This window comes from Haliotis cracherodii, unplaced genomic scaffold (genome assembly GCF_022045235.1).
Source record: "Haliotis cracherodii isolate W230 unplaced genomic scaffold, xgHalCrac1.p SCAF_9, whole genome shotgun sequence".
NCBI lineage: Eukaryota > Metazoa > Mollusca > Gastropoda > Lepetellida > Haliotidae > Haliotis > Haliotis cracherodii.
The window spans coordinates 41985554-42003875 of record NW_027266343.1 but is presented as its reverse complement, the minus strand read 5'-3'; the positions used below and the strand labels follow the sequence as shown (position 1 = coordinate 42003875).

The 18322-nt window shown below is 40.8% G+C and overlaps 1 protein-coding gene across 1 annotated transcript; it reads right to left on the bottom strand.

Moving 5' to 3' along the window:
* Window positions 1-270: 270 nt before the first annotated feature.
* On the bottom strand, window positions 271-15576 carry LOC139453279 (solute carrier family 23 member 2-like). The gene is made up of 11 exons (XM_071234914.1): window positions 15517-15576; window positions 13653-13810; window positions 11759-11856; window positions 11085-11185; window positions 10148-10329; window positions 9811-9934; window positions 5763-5919; window positions 3522-3775; window positions 2271-2544; window positions 1503-1598; window positions 271-461 (listed from the first exon to the last, which is right to left on the bottom strand). The coding sequence occupies exons 1-11, from the start codon at window positions 15535-15537 to the stop codon at window positions 271-273; spliced, it is 1656 nt and encodes a 551-aa protein (XP_071091015.1). The 5' UTR covers window positions 15538-15576.
* Window positions 15577-18322: the final 2746 nt, after the last annotated feature.

Here is an 18322-nt window from a genome sequence, read left to right as displayed (position 1 = left end):
ATTTGGAAACTTTTATCTGTTGCAAACCGAAATTGTTTCAGATTTGGTAAAAAACATAACTTTGCATTAAATCTTATTCAATGTTACAGGAACTTTTGTTGTTTAGTATATGTATAATGGTTCATGTAAGATGTAAAGTACGATGAACGGCATGTCGATATTTTGGCAGATATTTAATGTCAAGTTATGTAAACAATACATTTAAAATTCAAGCCATGAATGCATGGCTACAGGATGTCTTTGTCGAGAGAACATGTCGATTTATTCGGTTCACCTCTGTATCGGAGGCATGAAGGGTAGGTATGAGAGGATGTGTAACTTGTTGTACAGACTTGGTACACACTTCCAGCCATATGCAACCGAGGAAGGAATCGTGTTAGAGCCTTCATTCTCTTCTTGAGCACTAGAGTCGATGTCATGATGTTTTCGCCACATTGTAATGCCTCTGTCTTCAAGTGTACCTGAAATAACATACACGAGTGTCACTTATTGATATACCGAGAACTGCAAAGATGAAGACCATTCTAACCATGCATAAATGAAACATAAATTTGCCAAGATCATCATCAGTTGACTTGTCAACATGAAGGTGATTATTTCCCAATAACTATAGATGTGTTGCATTTTTCACAATGTTTTTGCGTTTACGTCAAGGCAACGATTAATCATTTAGACAAGAAGTAGGCATCCCCATGGGTACCAATTATGCTGCCCTCTTTGCTGATCTTTTTCTTCACATATCCATATTCATAAGAAATCTCTTCGAAAAGCAAAGAGTCTATTGTACGATTCGGACTATATCATCTCAGTTCTGATCGTAATGGTAATTTAAAAGAGGCAATTTGGCCATAAAGTTTAACTTAAACTTCAGGTATATCTTTGATCTGATATCGTTAATAACGGCCAAGTAGCCATTTCCCTTCCACTGATTTGTCCAGCAATTAAAGGGACCAAATAGACCACCTCATCTGTTTCATATTTACATCTACGCTTACAGATTCAGAGTAACAAAAACTATTCAGAAGATTGCATAATGGACTTAATTATTGAGTTATCCCTAATGCAGTCTTTGCAAGAGCCAACATTCCCTTTATGTCGAGCAATGGTCTGTGGTGTCTAGATTTTATAACTATTGAGGTACACTCGAGCATGCACTTGCTATCAAGATTTCAAAGAACGTCATGCGTCATTCACGGTATAAGTAAAGCTTTGAAAAAGTTACATGCAATTGCTTGTACCATATGTTCCCATGGTTGTTTTCAAGGGAACACTTGACTTGCCTTTGCATGTGTTTGGGCAGCATACGGTCACCATTTCGGAACACCTGGTATCATCATTATTAGATAGTGATTCATAAACACCTGCTCATGATATAGTCGGAATCGTACAATCGACTCTGCTCTTAGCAGATATTTCCTAAGGATTTTGTCGCTTACTGAATTTCTCCCGAGCAATCTAAATCTTCTGAAAGGTACACGAGTATCCTCTGAGTATGTGCATACCTTTCACAGTATTGTCAAGGATCATCGCGACCACACCACCCACGAACATGTGTGTTCCCAAAGTAACTTTCAAAACCGCATCTGCCTCGGTGTTTCCTGAGAGGGAATTCAATAAATACAACATACAGATCATCCTTCCAGATCTTTGGATGGGGTTGGTCACTCGTGAAAACAGACAACAAAGCATGTTTTCATATTCAGAGATTTTCCGACTGTCAAGTAAAAGCATGGGTTCAAATTGAATCGAACATATGATCCTTAAACATGTCACATTTAGTCTGTCCATATTGGATAATACTGAAAGTTTGTCTGTTGTTTGTTTAACGCCGCACAATTGAGACATGATGACATGCATCAACAAAGTCAGCAAGCCTGACAACCCGATCCCGTTAGTCGCCTCTTACGACAAGCATATTTTGATTTGGTTTGGTTTTAATGTTTAACGCCGCACTCAGCAATATTCAAGCTATAGGACGGCGGTCTGTAAATAATCGAGTCTGGACCAGACAATCCAGTGATTGACATCAACAGCATCCATCCATACAATTGGGATACGATGAAATTCGTCAACCAAGTCAGCGAGCCTGACCCTGTTAGTCGCCTCTGACGGCAAGCATGGGTTGATGAAGACATCTTGTAACCCGGGTCTTCACGATTCAAGAGAAATGCAGTTGTATTGAAATAAACATCCAATCATCCCTACACCTCTCGACGATGTGTGGTAAAATAAACGCATGCTGTTCTATCCAACAACTTAAAAACTCTCACCTGTATTGATAATATCAGGGTGCCTGTCAATCCATTCTGGCAGGAAAACACCCACAAAGAATGACAACCCCAAAACCGCCAGGTTTCTGGACGAGTTCAAGTTGACATAACGTAAGGTCGAAAAGCCTATCGAAACGAGCATTCCACAGATGATGATCATAACACCCCCTAAAACTGGATCTGGTACAGATGCTAAAGCAGCCCCAAGCTTTCCAAGGAAGCCAAAGATGATCAGCATGACTCCAGCACATACCATCACGGATCTGCTCCCTGTCTGCAACAAATATTATTGTTTTAAGACATCTCTGGTGATTTAACGGTTTGCCGTGAATGCATTAGGCGACAAAAAAGTGATTATGTGCACATGGGAATTGCAAATCTATCCAGTCAAAATTACACTGACTATTTAGTGATTATCATCAGTTGGCTTGTAATGGACCTTGTGTAGAATACCATTACTTTCCTAAAGAAAAGGCCTACCTGACGAGTTACAATAATGCCACCATCAGAACTCTTAACGCCAATCAATGGATAATATACATTACTATTACGTGATGTCATGTTTGTGTGAGTGTGTGTTTGTTTGTTTGTTGTATTCATCAATATTCCATTAATATGACGGCTGCCTGTAAATCCCGAGTCTTGAACAGACAATCAAGTGATTGGATTATAATCAAGTGATTGGAATTATTAGCATCGATCTGCACAATTGGGATACGATGACATGCATCTATCAATTTATATCCCCCGCCCCGATTCTCTCTGTCTATTACAGAAGAATGCGGTAATGAGTGAGTGAGTGACTGTGAATTTAACAATTAAACGTCGCATCTGCAATATTTTAGCTATATTGTGACGAGAACTGAGACATTAATAAAAAATATATTTGGATTCTATGAACACTTGTCAGCGATGGACAGTACAATACACAGTTAATTATTGATTTAGTATTAACATTTATTTTTATAAGGAGAAGTTATTATGCAGTAACACGATATACAAATGGGATACGCCAGCAACCAAAGTGAGACCAGGCCGTATTGAGGCAGTAGCATTAAGTGAGTGAGTGAGTTAGAATTTTACATCACATCGCCAATATTGCAGCCATATTGAGAACAACTTAATTATGTTTAAATACTTGTCGACAAAGGACTGTAAAACAGCAAGTATCACAGTTTAGGTGATATTTTTATACCGAAAAAACTAAAATTCCAAACTGTGACCAGACCAGTTTCATGTAAGGAACAGTACCTTCGTCACAGAGATTGTTGCAATGTTGCCACTGTAAGACGTTGTAGCGTGGCCGACACCTACAGCACCAGAAAGGAGTCCACCAAGCCCCTCCATGAGAATCCCTCTGTTTACCGCGTGATTTGGTGGAGTATCGACTTCACATGCCTTCGCCCCAGCAAAATAATCCCCGACAGACTCGACAAAGGAGGAAAAGAATGCCGTGCTAAACCCGATAAACACAGCAAGGCTGAATCCTGGCATTCCAAACTGACCTGAAAGACAAATAGTCCAACCTCAAGCTCTTTGTGAAGCCCAATTTGTCGCGTTATGTGAACGAAAGAATATAATCAAATATGAATATTTCGTGTGCTGGCCGAGAAGACACAAACGATTGAGTTATAACTTTAGGCACTATATAATGAGAGGAACAAATGACATCTTTTCATGCTGCGGAATGTACTTTTCTTCAATGACTTATGTTTCAATACTGGTTGAATTATGTGTACCAACAATAAATATGCACAAGCGATATGCAGATGTATGGCTATCATATATTTAATTTCACTAAAGCGCCGAAATATTCAAAGTAAGAAAGTACTTTTTCATCCAAAACTTGTTTCCACACGAAATATCACTTGGGTGAGAGAACAAGGGATATCCATTACCGGATTAAATACAATAAATTGCACCACAATGCTTCACAGACCATTGCAACGTCACCATGACGTCACAATAAAAGACCTCAGACAAATCTCTGCTACTGTCCGGCGGTCAAGCCGGTTATCTGTACTCTTTACACTCAAGACACTGATTATAACTATTTAAAAATAAACACGTTGGAAAAGAATGATTTTGGATGATAAATAGAATCCCACCCTTGTGTCTTTTGATATAAAAAATCGTCGAAAGAAAAGTATGAAACTCCTTGGGGTGATATTCTATATACATTACTTATACAAACCAGTGGGACAAAGACAAGCGTACATCAATCTACACAGTTAATTGGATGGTATTACCAAGAGTTGTTTATTGGGAAAATCAACGTGACTCTTTCGGTTGGACCCGCTTGAATTTAGTTAGTTATAAACGCCGCACTATTCTAGCAATATTCCAGCTGATATGACGGCGGTCTGTAAGTATAATCAAGTCTGGGCCAGATAATCAAGGGATTGATATCATGAGCAATCGATAGAATTGGGATCGATGACATGCATCAACCAAGTCAGCGATCCTGACCACCCGATCACGTCAGTCGCCTCTTACGTCAAGCATAGTCGCCTTTTACGACAAGCATGGGTTGCTGAAGACCTATTCTACACCCGGAATCTTCACGGGTCCATTCTTTGGTCAAGAAATGAATGCCCCGACATACTTGGGTCAAGTCAGGGCATTCATTTTGACACTGGCTGCAGTCGTACCTTTCAAAGGTTTGGTTGTTTTACGAATGACACATGAAGAAACCGACAATGTTTCCGTGTTTCCTGTTGTCTACGTGCAATCCTTGTCTGTGCACGACGGCGACTGTCTGTCCATGTTTGTTTGTTGTTTAACGCTGCACTCAGCAATATCCCAGCTTTATGACGACACAAACGGCCATTATGCTTGTCCTAAGAGGCGACTAATTATAACGGGATTGGGTGGGTTGCTGAAGACCAATTCCCTCTGGGATCAAAAACATGCAATTTATCGTGCTTGCCCTCTGATATACCATTCCTCATTTTAAACATGGTTACACCAATCAGATACAATATACGGACTGTGCCGACCGGTCCCACTTTTACCCACTTAACGCCTACTGGCAGGCAGGGTATCATCAAATACCATATTTTAATGTCTGTGGTAGCTACCGCTCTCCGGGCAGCCGCTGTAGACAACGGTCTTGTGGATAGTTTGGTACTTACATCAAATATTGTTTGTCTTCCAATCACAATGCATCCGGAAAACGATGCCTCCGCTAGATCTATATGGTATCAACACATTAAATGAGGATCCTACCACACGTATTTGACGTAATAAGCACCCAGGGCGCTCTCAAAATTAATAAGAGTAAGAGTATAAGTTTGGCGAGAAAATTAAAGGTGCACAGACCACACGAGTGCGTATTATACACGAATAAATAAGTCTTGGGTACAATGATCAATTGGAAGGGATGTTAATTGGCATTGTTCACTAGCCAATATATATCAGCAAATATCGCCGTGGGCGCTTATTAGGACGGGGCGCATATTACGTCGAATACGGTACGTCTTTTCTGGTCACCTGGGTATGGGAAAATCAGCCAAGGCGTTTGGAACACGAGTGACGATTTAGCGTCGGTCCTGGCTCTATAACGAAGACTGCCAGGGTCGTCAGGGTAGACGTCGGTGACAGTGAGGAGGGCGCATATCGTCCACATCAAAATGATGCTTAGCAAGATCTGAAACACATTTAAGACACCTTAACTAGCCAAACGTTTTGTGAGCATATCTGAAGGCTATATGGTATAGTGCACGTTTAACTAACCTGCACTATACTGAACCAAATTAAAAACTTCACAATCCTAAAATGTTAACATTTTGACCACTTATCATTGTGGGCCCTTATTGTGTATTTAAACAGTAATGGCCACGCACTGTCTTCAGATAACACTCGTTTTTGTGCAGGTGAATCGATCAAAATCATGTGCACAGCACTATAGTGGCAAAAGTGTTTTTTCACGTGCAACTGGTCACGTGGCCATAATACCGACACGTGTTTACAGCCAAACTTGTTAGCAGTCATTAACAAAAAAAGAAAAACACAAGAAAAACAAAAGTCTTTACGGACATTTGTCATGCCACGCCTTTCAAAAGTGCAACGTGAACGTGCCATCGGCATGTTGCAGACGGGAACGTCCGTAGCTGAAGTCGCAAGGACGATAGGTTGTAGTCGACGGACTGTTTATGATTTACAGACGCGTCTACAGCAAACGGGTACCACCGCTGATCGCCCTCGGCCAGGTCGACCACGTGTGACGTTACATGCAGAGGATCGTCAGTTTGTCTTACGTCACCTCCGTAACCGATTTTTGACGGCTACATCAACCAGAAATGAACTGTTTAGGGGTAGACTGAGTCCGCAAACTGTTCGAAACCGTCTGAGAACTTCTCACCTTCAAGCACGACGGCCATACTCCCGGCCGATTCTGACTCAATTACACAGATGTCAACGTCAATTGTGGGCACAGCGAAACTTACGATGGACTCAGACGAATTGGAATCAAGTCTTCTTAAGTGATGAATCCCGATTTAATCTTCAATTTGCTGATGGTAGGGAGAGGGTGTGGAGACGCCGTCATGAATGTTACGCCCAGTGTTGTGTACAGGAAGTTGACAGATTTGGTGTGGGGTGCTTTCTGTGGCAATGCAATTCCAGGCTTCTTGTCATCCGCAACCTCAACGCTGCTGCTTACCGCGACCAGGTACTGGCACCAGAACTTCTGCCTTTTATGGCAGCACATGGACCCGGTTTGATCTTCCAACACGACAATGCTAGACCCCACACAGCAATTTTGACAAGGAATTTCAGGACCTCAGAATGCGGAAGTCAACGTCATGGACTGGCCGTCAAGGTCTCCCGACCTCAATCCCATCGAACACGTCTGGGATGCTCTTGGCAGAAGTCTGCGCACTCTCCAGAACCAACCACAGAATTTGCAAGATCTTGGCACCATTTTGCAGCAACAATGGCGTCGTGTTCCCAATCATGTGTTCACAAGCATCACAAGGTCCATGCAGAGGCGTTGTGTGGCAGTTGTCAACGCACATGGTGGCCATACACGCTACTGAACTTATGTGCTATGAGATTCTCGTGCTTGGAACTTATGATCTGTTGATGTTATCATCGAATACCGTAGGTGCTTGGAACAAATTATGGTTACAACCGTTAATTAAAATCCTTCTTTGGACATTAATGATTAAAACTTCTCGGATACATTTGTCCGTTGTATATCATATATGGGATTACTTTTAAAAATGTGAAGTTTTTAATTTGACTCAGTATACATACACTATGTTATGAAGCAAAGTGCACAAGGTGGAATAGCAATAGCAATACAAACATAAAAACAAACCAATTTAGAAACTTTGTACTGCTTCTCTCGGGAGGCCCAGTCGTCAAAGGAGTCTGACTGTGCAGAGCAGTGCCCCAAAACAAACAGTACAGGGGTCATGGGGTCGAATACCAGACCCTCCCTGAATACGATCTTCAATAGACAGCGCTGTGATTCGTGTTCGTGCTTGTTTCATCACAGAATTGATAGTGTCTCATACCTGCATCCCTAGCGCTTTCCTCCCATATATAGCGTGTGTCCCTTCTTATAAGTAAATACTACTCAAGTGGTGCTTGTATCGGATGACATAGGAACAATAGGTGTGAATAAACAGAACATAAGTGAGTGAGTGAGTTACAATTTAACGTCGCATCGGCATTATCTCAGCCATATTTCTATGAGACCAAGTTAATATATTTACAATTTAGTCGTTTTTAAACAAAACTTTGCATAAATAAGTTGTAGGACATATTTGAGCATACTATATTTAGAAACAATTCCTGAAACATATTTGAGCATAACAATATTATATAGCTATAGGCCATCAGTAACCAAAGCTAGGCCACCTCGCTGGGGATCATGGGGACTTACAGTACCTCTGCTTCCTGCATGATACCCCAGCAGGATTCACGTCATCACTTTAGCCACTGGTGGTTGTGCACAATGCCAGCCAATATTAAAAAAACACTCATCAATGAGTTGGCTTAAAACACTTGTTGATGATAGTTACATTGATTATGATTAAGATTACGTGTCACACAGGGGGGCAATATTTTTACGGTACTTTAACCTCCTTAACCAATAATGTCTGTTAATAGTAGCATCACACCAAAGTTGAGGGCACGGGTAGCCCAGTCGTCTAAGGCGCCCGATTCGCTGTGCAGAATTGCGACCCTTAGGCACGCCAGAAACCTATGATTGTGGGTTCGAATCCCGGTTCTCCCCGATTATGTTTTAGGTTTGTCAGCATCATACCCGTTCTCGTGGGTTCCATCGAAGTGGTAAACGTCTGAGACCTGCATCACTTCGGGCTTTAAGCTGACACGCCGCGATATAACTGTAATACTGTTAAAAGCGGCGTTAAACCCAACTCACTCACTCACTCACTCACTCACACCAAAGTTAAAAACAAGCATTTAATTATTCACATACATATCTAAAATGTATTATACTGACCAATTTCTTTCAAGTAATTTGTGATGAGATGCCTGCTGACACGGGAAAATAGATCTTTTAGATTTACTCTTTGATAATTTGAATCCCTTGTGAATATATGCTTGACGGTGAACCTTTCATCACAAGGGATACACTTAGGAGGTTCGTCCTCGTCTGTCTTAAGCAGATATTCGTGTGTAAACCGACTGTGGCCAATACGACATCGTCGTAAAACGACCTCATCATGTCTTGACTGACAACCCAAGTAGGTATGACCGATTGTTGGTTTCAATTCGTGTAGTTTTTTGCTTCCTACCTGGGTGTCCCACCTCTTTTGCCAGAGATCCCGAGTATAAGATTTGATGGTTGGTTCAGATTTCACTGGACGGGATAAGAAGTGGAGATAACGCTTTGTCAAGAGCTGCTTTAGCTGCAGCATCGGCTTTTGAGTTACCTGTTATGCCTACATGACTTGGTAACCAGCAAAAGACGATGTCACATTGGCCAGTGGAAAGATCATTATAGAGCTCTAAAATGTCAAGGATAATAGGGTGATATGGTGAGACACTTTTAAGTGCCTGAAGGCAAGATAACGAATCAGAGAAGATGATGATTTTTTTTATTGGTTTTGTTGTTGAATATAGGTCAAAGCTGTTAGGATAGCTTTGGCCTCAGCAGTAAAAATTGAACTAAAATCTGGGATTCTTGAGGAGACAGTTCTGGATCCAATGATGGTGGCACTTGCAACTTTGTCACCATCCTTAGACCCGTCTGTAAACATGGACCTGTGAGAATTACATTTGGAGCGAAATTGGTTATATGATTGTTGAAATACCAAAGGATTGGCATCCGACTTTTTTAGATTGGTTAGAGTGAGGTCTACTTCTGGCTTCACCATCTGCCAGGAAGGAGAAGACAGAAGACGGCAAGGTGATTTAATATTTAGATCTATTTTAGCGGCAGTGATGTGTGGTTGAATTCTGATTCCAAGTGAAGGAACCAGGTTTGATAGATTTTGAAACAGGTTTTCATACTGAGGGTGTCAGAACATGAATCATATATTTGGTCATGACCATGACATACCGGAAATAACCCGAAAAGTCGTACAGCGCTCCTCTTCCGTTTCTCGTTGTTTCTTCCACATGAGGGGAGTGGTATTTGTACGTTTTCAAGGAAAAGGGAAAAGACGATTACCGTCACAGCACCTCTGTCGTAAAAAGAAAATTAATCAGTAAAAGAATGAATGCTGATTACACCCGTGAAGATCCGGGTTAGAACTGGTCTTCGTCAACACATCTTGATAATCATAGGAAATCTCTACTTAAAGCTAAAAGCCATTGTACTATTCCGACTTCCTCAAAAGCAAGCGTTATTAAGTTATGATGTGACCAACTTAAACAATAATACACGTTTTACTCACGCTAAAGCAATTTCCCATGAAGGTCTTGAATAAAGTATTGGGATTTTGTACAAAGAAAACCCAACTAGTGATATTGTAGGCGCCACAGTCACAGGTCCAATGTAACGAAGCAGAGCGCCGACAACACCTGTTGCACCAATAAATATCTCAACCAGTGAAGCTGCCATAAGGCTTCCAGATAACTGCAATATAACCATGAACAAAGAGTGGATGAATGTGATTTGCTCCCTCAAACTTCAGTTTAACGATTTCAATTATATTGAGGAATGAATTAGTTTTAACTACAATCTAATAGTAGATCGTTACGGAAAAAACAAAACAAGACACATGTATCATATCCTGCGTCCATGGAAGATGGTTGGATGGTTGGTTGCCGCACTCTGCAATATTCTACCTATATGACGGCGGTCTGTAAATAATTGAGTCTGGACCAGACAGTCCAGTGATTGATATCATGAGCATCGATCCACGCAATAGGGATTGATGACATGCTTCAACCAAGTCAGCGTGCCTGATCACCCGATCCCGTTAGTCGCCTCTTACGACAAGCATAGTTGCCTTTTACGGCAAGCATGGGTGGCTGAAGACCTATTCCACCCCGGCTCTTCACGGGTCGCGTCCATGGAAGAGAACGAACACATGGAGCGTGAAGAGACATATTGTGGAAGCAATGTTTTGGTATGCCAAAAAACGTTTCTTCAGATCCAACGTGTATTGTCAGAAAAGTAGAAAAAGTGACACAAAATATACATAAAGATAATAAACGTGAATTAGGTAATGAAGTCTGATTGAATATATAAACTTTAGTATCATTTAGTTTTCTATTACAGGTCGAATAAATGCCTTCATTAATTGCCATATTATTATGTACATGTTTTTTAAAGAAGATACCTTAAAACTTGATAAAGTACTGGTACTTTCTGTCAGTTTACGTTACCTTCTGCAGCTTTTCAGTTTCGGAAAGTCTGAGGGTGGGAGCATTTTCAGATATGTTGAAATCAGTAATTAGCGTAAAGTTCTGGCTGCCCATCGCATCACCTGGAGAAGCGAAACAATATAGTTATAGAACTCGGAAATACCTTGTGCATCAAATGATTGGAACAGAGAAAGTCACCGAGTCTGACCACCCGATTCATCGCCTCGTTCAAGCATATGTAGTTGGGATTTATTCTATAGTGAAATGACCCGTGAAGACCCGGGTTAAAATAGGTCTTCAGCAATCCATTCTTGCCGGAAGAGGCAACTAGGCTTGTCGTAAAAGGCGAAAAACTGCATGCCATCGTATCCCAATTGCGTAGATCTATATTCATGATGTCATGAATTGTCTGGTCCAGACTCGAGTATTTACAGTTGGACTATTGCTGAGTGCGGCGTTAAACCTCGAACAAATTTGAAGTGAAATGTCTACTGGGGTTGATTTCATGAAGGAGTGCAGAGTTGCGTTGATATTCGACCCAAATGGATATGATCATACAGGATATGAAAATGAAATATTAAACGTCATCGCGAGAGAATAATTAGTCTCCATGACCTGCCGAGACATTGGACTTATTATATACAACAGGTCGTGAGCAAAAAAAGTACTGTCAAATACTAAAAGAATATACAAACCTTCAGTGGTCTTATAGCTACATGACCATTCAATATCGTTCTGTAAAGCGAGAAGAACTGGTAAAAATGTTGATGAAGGTCCTTGAAAAATTGGGAGTCTGACAAAGGAAAATTGAAGAAAGATTAGTTATTGTTGTTGTTGGTTTGTTGTTTAACGCCGCACTTAGCAATATTCCAGCCATGTGACGGCGGAAATTAAACCGCACAACGTTCCACGGATGTCATTCTTCGGACACACGTCCTTCCCTTATGCAACAAGCGAACGTCATTATCCAAGACAACACCCGACCTCACAGGGTAAGACTGACAACAGCCTTTCATGAATCACAACACCCAGGTCCTGTCTCAGTTCGGGATCTGATTGCTTCTTTGGGACGACGATGCCAGTCTGTTTTGGACTCAAATGGTGACCATACAATATATTGAGAACAGATGACCTTCACCTTGAAAATCTACTATTCCATGTGTCCCATATGGAACCTGGATCAATGACAATGATGTGTGCCAATATATAAAATATACATCTAAAATCACCTTTGCCTATATACTTTAGCAGAGTATATCTTTGAAGTTCATGTTGATAAATTCAATACAATTACTCAGATTTTACACCTATTACAATGAAGAGTTATGTAGGAAAAGGATCGAAGGTATAATAATAAACTTTAATTTCTTTACGATGTGTTCTCTTGTTGTCAACTTGTTGATATGTCCAGGTCGACCCGGGGTAGAATAGCTCTTCAGCAACCCAAGCTTGCTGTAAAAGGCGACTAAGCTTGTCGTAAGATGCTATGTTACACGTGGTCTGGTTCCCTGGCTTGGTTGAAGCATGTCACCAATCCCAATTGCGTGGATCAATGCTCATGATGTCAATCACTGAATGTCTGGTCCAGACTCGAATATTTGACAGACCGCCGTCGTATAGCTGGAATATTGCTGAGTGCGCCGTTAAACAACAAACAAAGAAAAGAAAGATATGTCCAGGTCAAAATGGAAGTCTATTTTAAAGTGAATGAGAATGGAATCATATTTATAAGAAATCTTTTGAGACAACACATGCAACTGAGCTTAGGCTTCAGTTTAGAATCTTACACAGACTACTGACAAGAAATGTGTTTCTACATAAACTGAATATTGATGACAACCCTTTTTGCACTTTTTGTAAAAAAAATGAATGGGAATGTAAAATTGAGGTATTGTTATTGAACGATTTTTATTTTGGATAACGGATAATTGTGATCATGTTTTCAACTTAAGAATTTCTCTTGAACTTATAATATATAAAACATATCATGGTATATTTTATCTGGTTTTACTTTTGGTTACATTTATGATGCAGATGTAATAAGGTGAAACCAATTTTTAAACATCACAAAAAATCAATGAAAACATGTGATATAAAATGAGGAGGGGCAGCAAAATATGATATAGTCCTAATACCAACTTCCCCCCCCCCCCCTCCAATACGAAAACTAGCATGGAACCATAAAATTACATCACTACACAGAACAATACATTATAAAAAAGAGCTATAGATCGCCAGCAACTGATGGTAGATCACCTTACTGGAGACCATGGTGACTTACAGTGCCTTTGCTACCTGCATGGGTCCCCACCTATATTCTGAGGGTGAGATGGGACTTAATGATGCTTTGAACAATGATATCAGTTGTATCACTGCACAACATTGCATTATGTACATACATTGCAGGCGATGAGGTTATAGTGTACAAATTGTGCATTCCAAACAAATACAGAAACAGTACCCAGAGACATATTCTCGTTTGCAAATGAACACATTATTTATTTAACCAACTTTATCATTACAGGAATGAAAGAATGTATGTTCATCTTAATCAGACACATAGGAGATGCCAGTACGCAATACTCTTACCGTAAACCCAGAATCGTTTGGGACACTGTACAAATGCCACACAAGAACAGTGTTGAAGAAAACAACTTTGGTCTGATTGGACTATCAGAAGCTGCGCACAATACGTCTGCGACGATGAAGCTTGTAGCCAAACACGCTGGTAGACATATTAAGACATGCTGAAAAATACATACATGTATATCCGATATTACCAAGAGCACTGAGCGTAAGGATTTGTGTTTAAATCGCATTAGACAGTATTTCAGTTATATCGCAGAGTTTCAGGTGAATGGGGACAGAAAGCAATAGCGACACAGAGCAATGTTTAAGCATTTGAGACTGGGAATCGAAATGTTGGTACGACTAAACGACACAACTTTACAAAGCGACTGCAAATGACCCCCTCAAATTTGGACTGACAACCCAAGTACATGTAGGTGTAACCGATCGCTGGTTTAATTGCGTGTTGTTGTTTGATGTTGTTGAACGCCACACTCAGCAATATTCCAGCAGTCTGTAAATAATCGAGTCTGAATCAGACAATCCCGAGATTGACATCGTGAGCATCGATCCACGCAATTGGGATCGATGACCTGCATCAACCAAGTCAGCGAGCCTGACCACCCGATCCCGTTAGTCATTTTACGACAAGCATGGGTTGCTGAAGACCTATTCTACCCCGAATCTTCACAGGCCAGTTCGTAAAAACCCAAGGCAATGCCTCAGGCCTTGATAATTGATATAGTTTGTTGGTTGGTTGGTTTGCTGTTTAACGCCGCACTCAGCAATATTCCAGCTATATGACGGCGGTCTGTAAATAATCGAGTCTGGACAAGACAATCTAGTGATTAATATCATGAGCATCCATCCATGCAATTGGGATCGATGATATGCATCAACCAAGTCTGCGAGCTTGACCACCCGATCGCGTTAGTCGCCTTTTACGACAAGCATAGTCACCTTTTACGGCAAGCATCGGTTGCTGTAGACCTATAATTGATATAGTATCTAGTTTCGGTTAATTACTTTAACATGCTCCACCATAGACGATGAAGCCATAATCAAATTGTTTTTGTTTGTTTGTTGCTTAACTCCACACTCAGCAATATTCCAGTCATGTGATGGCGGTCTGTAAATAATCAAGTCTGGACTAAACAATCCACCGATTGACATGAGCATCGATCCACACAATTGGGACACGATGACATGCATCAACCAAGTCAGAGAGCCAGACCACCCGATCCCGTTAGTCGCCTCTTACTACAAGCATTGTTTTCGACTATGATCATATATGTATACGGTATTAAAAAGCGATAATGTTTGGACTTGAAGACATCGATGGCATACATATCACACCACCTGTTGAAATTAGTCATGTTCATGCTGAACTGTGAAAGAACATCAGGCCGTATTTGATTTGTTGATTAACGCCGCACTCAGCAATATTCTAGCTATATGACGGCGGTCTGTAAATAAACGAATCTGGACCAGACAATCCATACATCACCGTATTGACGGCGGTCTGTAAATAATCGAGTCTGGACCAGTCAATCCAGTGATTGATATCATGAGCATCGATCCACGCAATTTGGATCGATGACATGCGTCAACCAAGTCAGCAAAGCCTGACCACCCGATCCCGTAAGTCGCCTCTTACGACAAGCATAGTCGCCTTTTACGGCAAGCATGGCTTGCTGAACACCTATTCTACCCCGGTCTTCACGGGTCGACTATATTTGAATAATATTATTAATATTCTGAATCATATACTGGTAACTTAACAGTATGACAATACAACCCTTCAGCACCCCATGCTTGACGTGAAATGCGTCGAACGGGATCGGATTGCATTTCATCCTATCCAAATATAAAGGTCGTATTTTACCTGTATGGCAGCACCGATCATTAGCGGGATAGGCGGTATCTGTATGACAGTGTATTGCAGCTTTTCATTGTGGGTAACAAGTGGATCTTCTGTTCCCCCCGACTCTTCGTGGCAGGAATCATTGCCATCAGAGATAGCAATACTTGACACTTCAGCGACACTTTCTTGTGTTGATGAACTCATGTTCACAAACATACCAAACACGTCCTGTTGCAAGAAGAGTGAATATCCTTTCATTCTCCGGGGGATACAATATAGAGCCTGATGTTCATGTGGCAGATGGTAAATAAATGTCACAGCTTAAGGTCTTAATCACAATCATTCGTTTCTAAAATAGGCATCATTCAAATGAACAACATATCAAATTTGGCTATGAATGTCACATATTCAAATAAAAAGGGACATAAATCTATCTACATTCTTCAAAAAAAGAAACGCACAGGTAGATTTTAATAATATCATAGATACAAATAGGACATTTCGGATCTCGAGAGTCACGGGTTGTCGATGTACAAAGGCATTGACAACTGTTCATGGTCATGTCTCATAAGGCCACAAGGTTGCGCTAAACTCAGTATCTCGTGTGACCGCCCCCGGCAGCAATCACGGCTCTGCATCTCCTCGGCACTGACGGGATATGTGTACGAGTTCTGTCCTGCGGAATTCTGCTTGTAACTCGTTGGCCAGTTGCGTATTCTGACGTTGACGTACACGTCGATCGAGTTCATCCCAGAAGTGTTCGATTGGATTGAGGGCAGGGCAACACATTGATGTTGGCATTTTTGGTGTAGTCTACCGTGACACGAGCTGTGTGCGGTGGAGCGTTGTCCTGTTGAAACAGCTCCCTCTGGTGGTCAATGGTTGGAAGAAGGTGAGGTTGAAGAATTTTGATTCATGTAGCGACTTACTGTCAAATTACCCTGAACAACAAACAACAACCAAGTCAGATCTCGTGGTGTGGTCGACCGGTTTTCGGACGGTCTGAAGAGAACTGTGTGTATCGGTCACAAAGGCGGCAAATGGTGCTCTGATGGACGTGGAATTGGCGTGCAATAGAAGACTGCGATTCCCCTCTTTGGATACGTCCTATGGCGATGTTCCGATGGGCAGCGCTGAGTCTCGGCATTATCGAACTTGAAAAATGTTGACATTTGATTGACAAATTAGTGGCTTATGCTTGCCGTTTATAGCCGCCACCACGAGTTACGAATGCCAGAACTTTTTCCTCCATGACATTTTTTAACAAGTTTGAAAACAATGGCGTTTAAGACATTGTAAATCGACAAAATGCATTGCAATGCAGTTGTTGACAGTAATCATCATTATTACACTGGGGTGGTGGGAGGGATAGCCTAGTGGTTAAAGCATTTGCTCTTCATGCCAAAGACCCGTGTTCGATTCCCCGCATAGGTACAATGTGCGAGGCACATTTCTGGTTTAATTCGTCGTGATATTGATGGTAGGTTTCTAAAAGCGGCGTAAAGCCTTACTCACACATTGACAATGTATTTGTCTGCGTTAGTGCTGAACCATGTTTACGTGGCATCAAATTTGCAAAGAGTATGCTTTTTGGGGGGACCAAAGCATTTTAACTCGTAAGACCTCCAACCATCAGGCCCCGAGATTTGACACTAACACTTATTTTGTATTTTTCCTAAGGCTTTGGTTTCACAGGATGTTGGTGTTCCGAAGCTATTTATTACGCAGTTTACAGAAAGAGTGTACAACTGTTCTTTGCAAGAATGCCTCCTTAGACTCAAATGTATTAACTTTTTATAAGACCCAGAAATCATTGTTAGATTGTGAAAAATATTTATCCCTTCAAATGCCCTGGGAGTACAAACGTCTGTTAACAAAGTTTAGAATTGACTAATTCTTTGGGTGTGCAGCATCTACGTAGGGGTGTATCAACAATGACCAATGATAATGTTCTGTGTGAACATTGCAACACAATCGAAGATGAGTATTCATGTTGTTGTAAACATTACAAAGATGAGCGTAAATTGTTATAATCTAAATTGTCAAATAAGCAGTATTATTCACTTAAAAGCCTATGTATTTCGTCAGACATTAATGTATTATTGCCATTTACACAAGTTCTTAACACATCTTTTAAAAACGGCTCCTCTTAATAAGTAATTTTGTAAATATGAGTCTATATCACCATGGGGTAACTCAAATTATGATGTAAAAATGTTTTGTACTTTAGATCACGCGGCCTTTAATGCAAATAATCCTGTCTGTTTGTCTGTCTGTCTGAATATTTACTAACCATTTGAATACCACGTGGATTTATCAAGGTCGCCTGAATTTGTCGTTATAAATCATTGAACTATTACAGTAAATGTACAAAAATTTATCCCAGCTGGTACACTGTTGATAATACATAAAATGCAGTATCTAATTTCGAAGCCACAGAAACGAAAAATACTACTCAAAGTTTTCTAAGGATCAAGTTGGTATAAAACAATCACCCAACAAATATAGATTAAAATATTCCAGTAGACAATGATCGGGTAACCCCTAAAGGACCTCAATTTGATGATGAACGGACAATGTCATGGGGACCATGTGCAAGAGGTGCTTGTTTGGATGTATCGTGACACAATCATTACACATCATTATCAGAGAGCACAACATTTGCTACTGATGATTGCATCAACTGAATGCACTTAAGCTCCAAAGACGACCGTGGAAATAGGCAAATGCATAGGACTGTTTGAAACTGGATCAAGTTAACTTCACTTTGCCAACGCCTTTGGTGTCAGCCAAAGTGTGATCTGCGGGGTATTTAATCGATACCGTT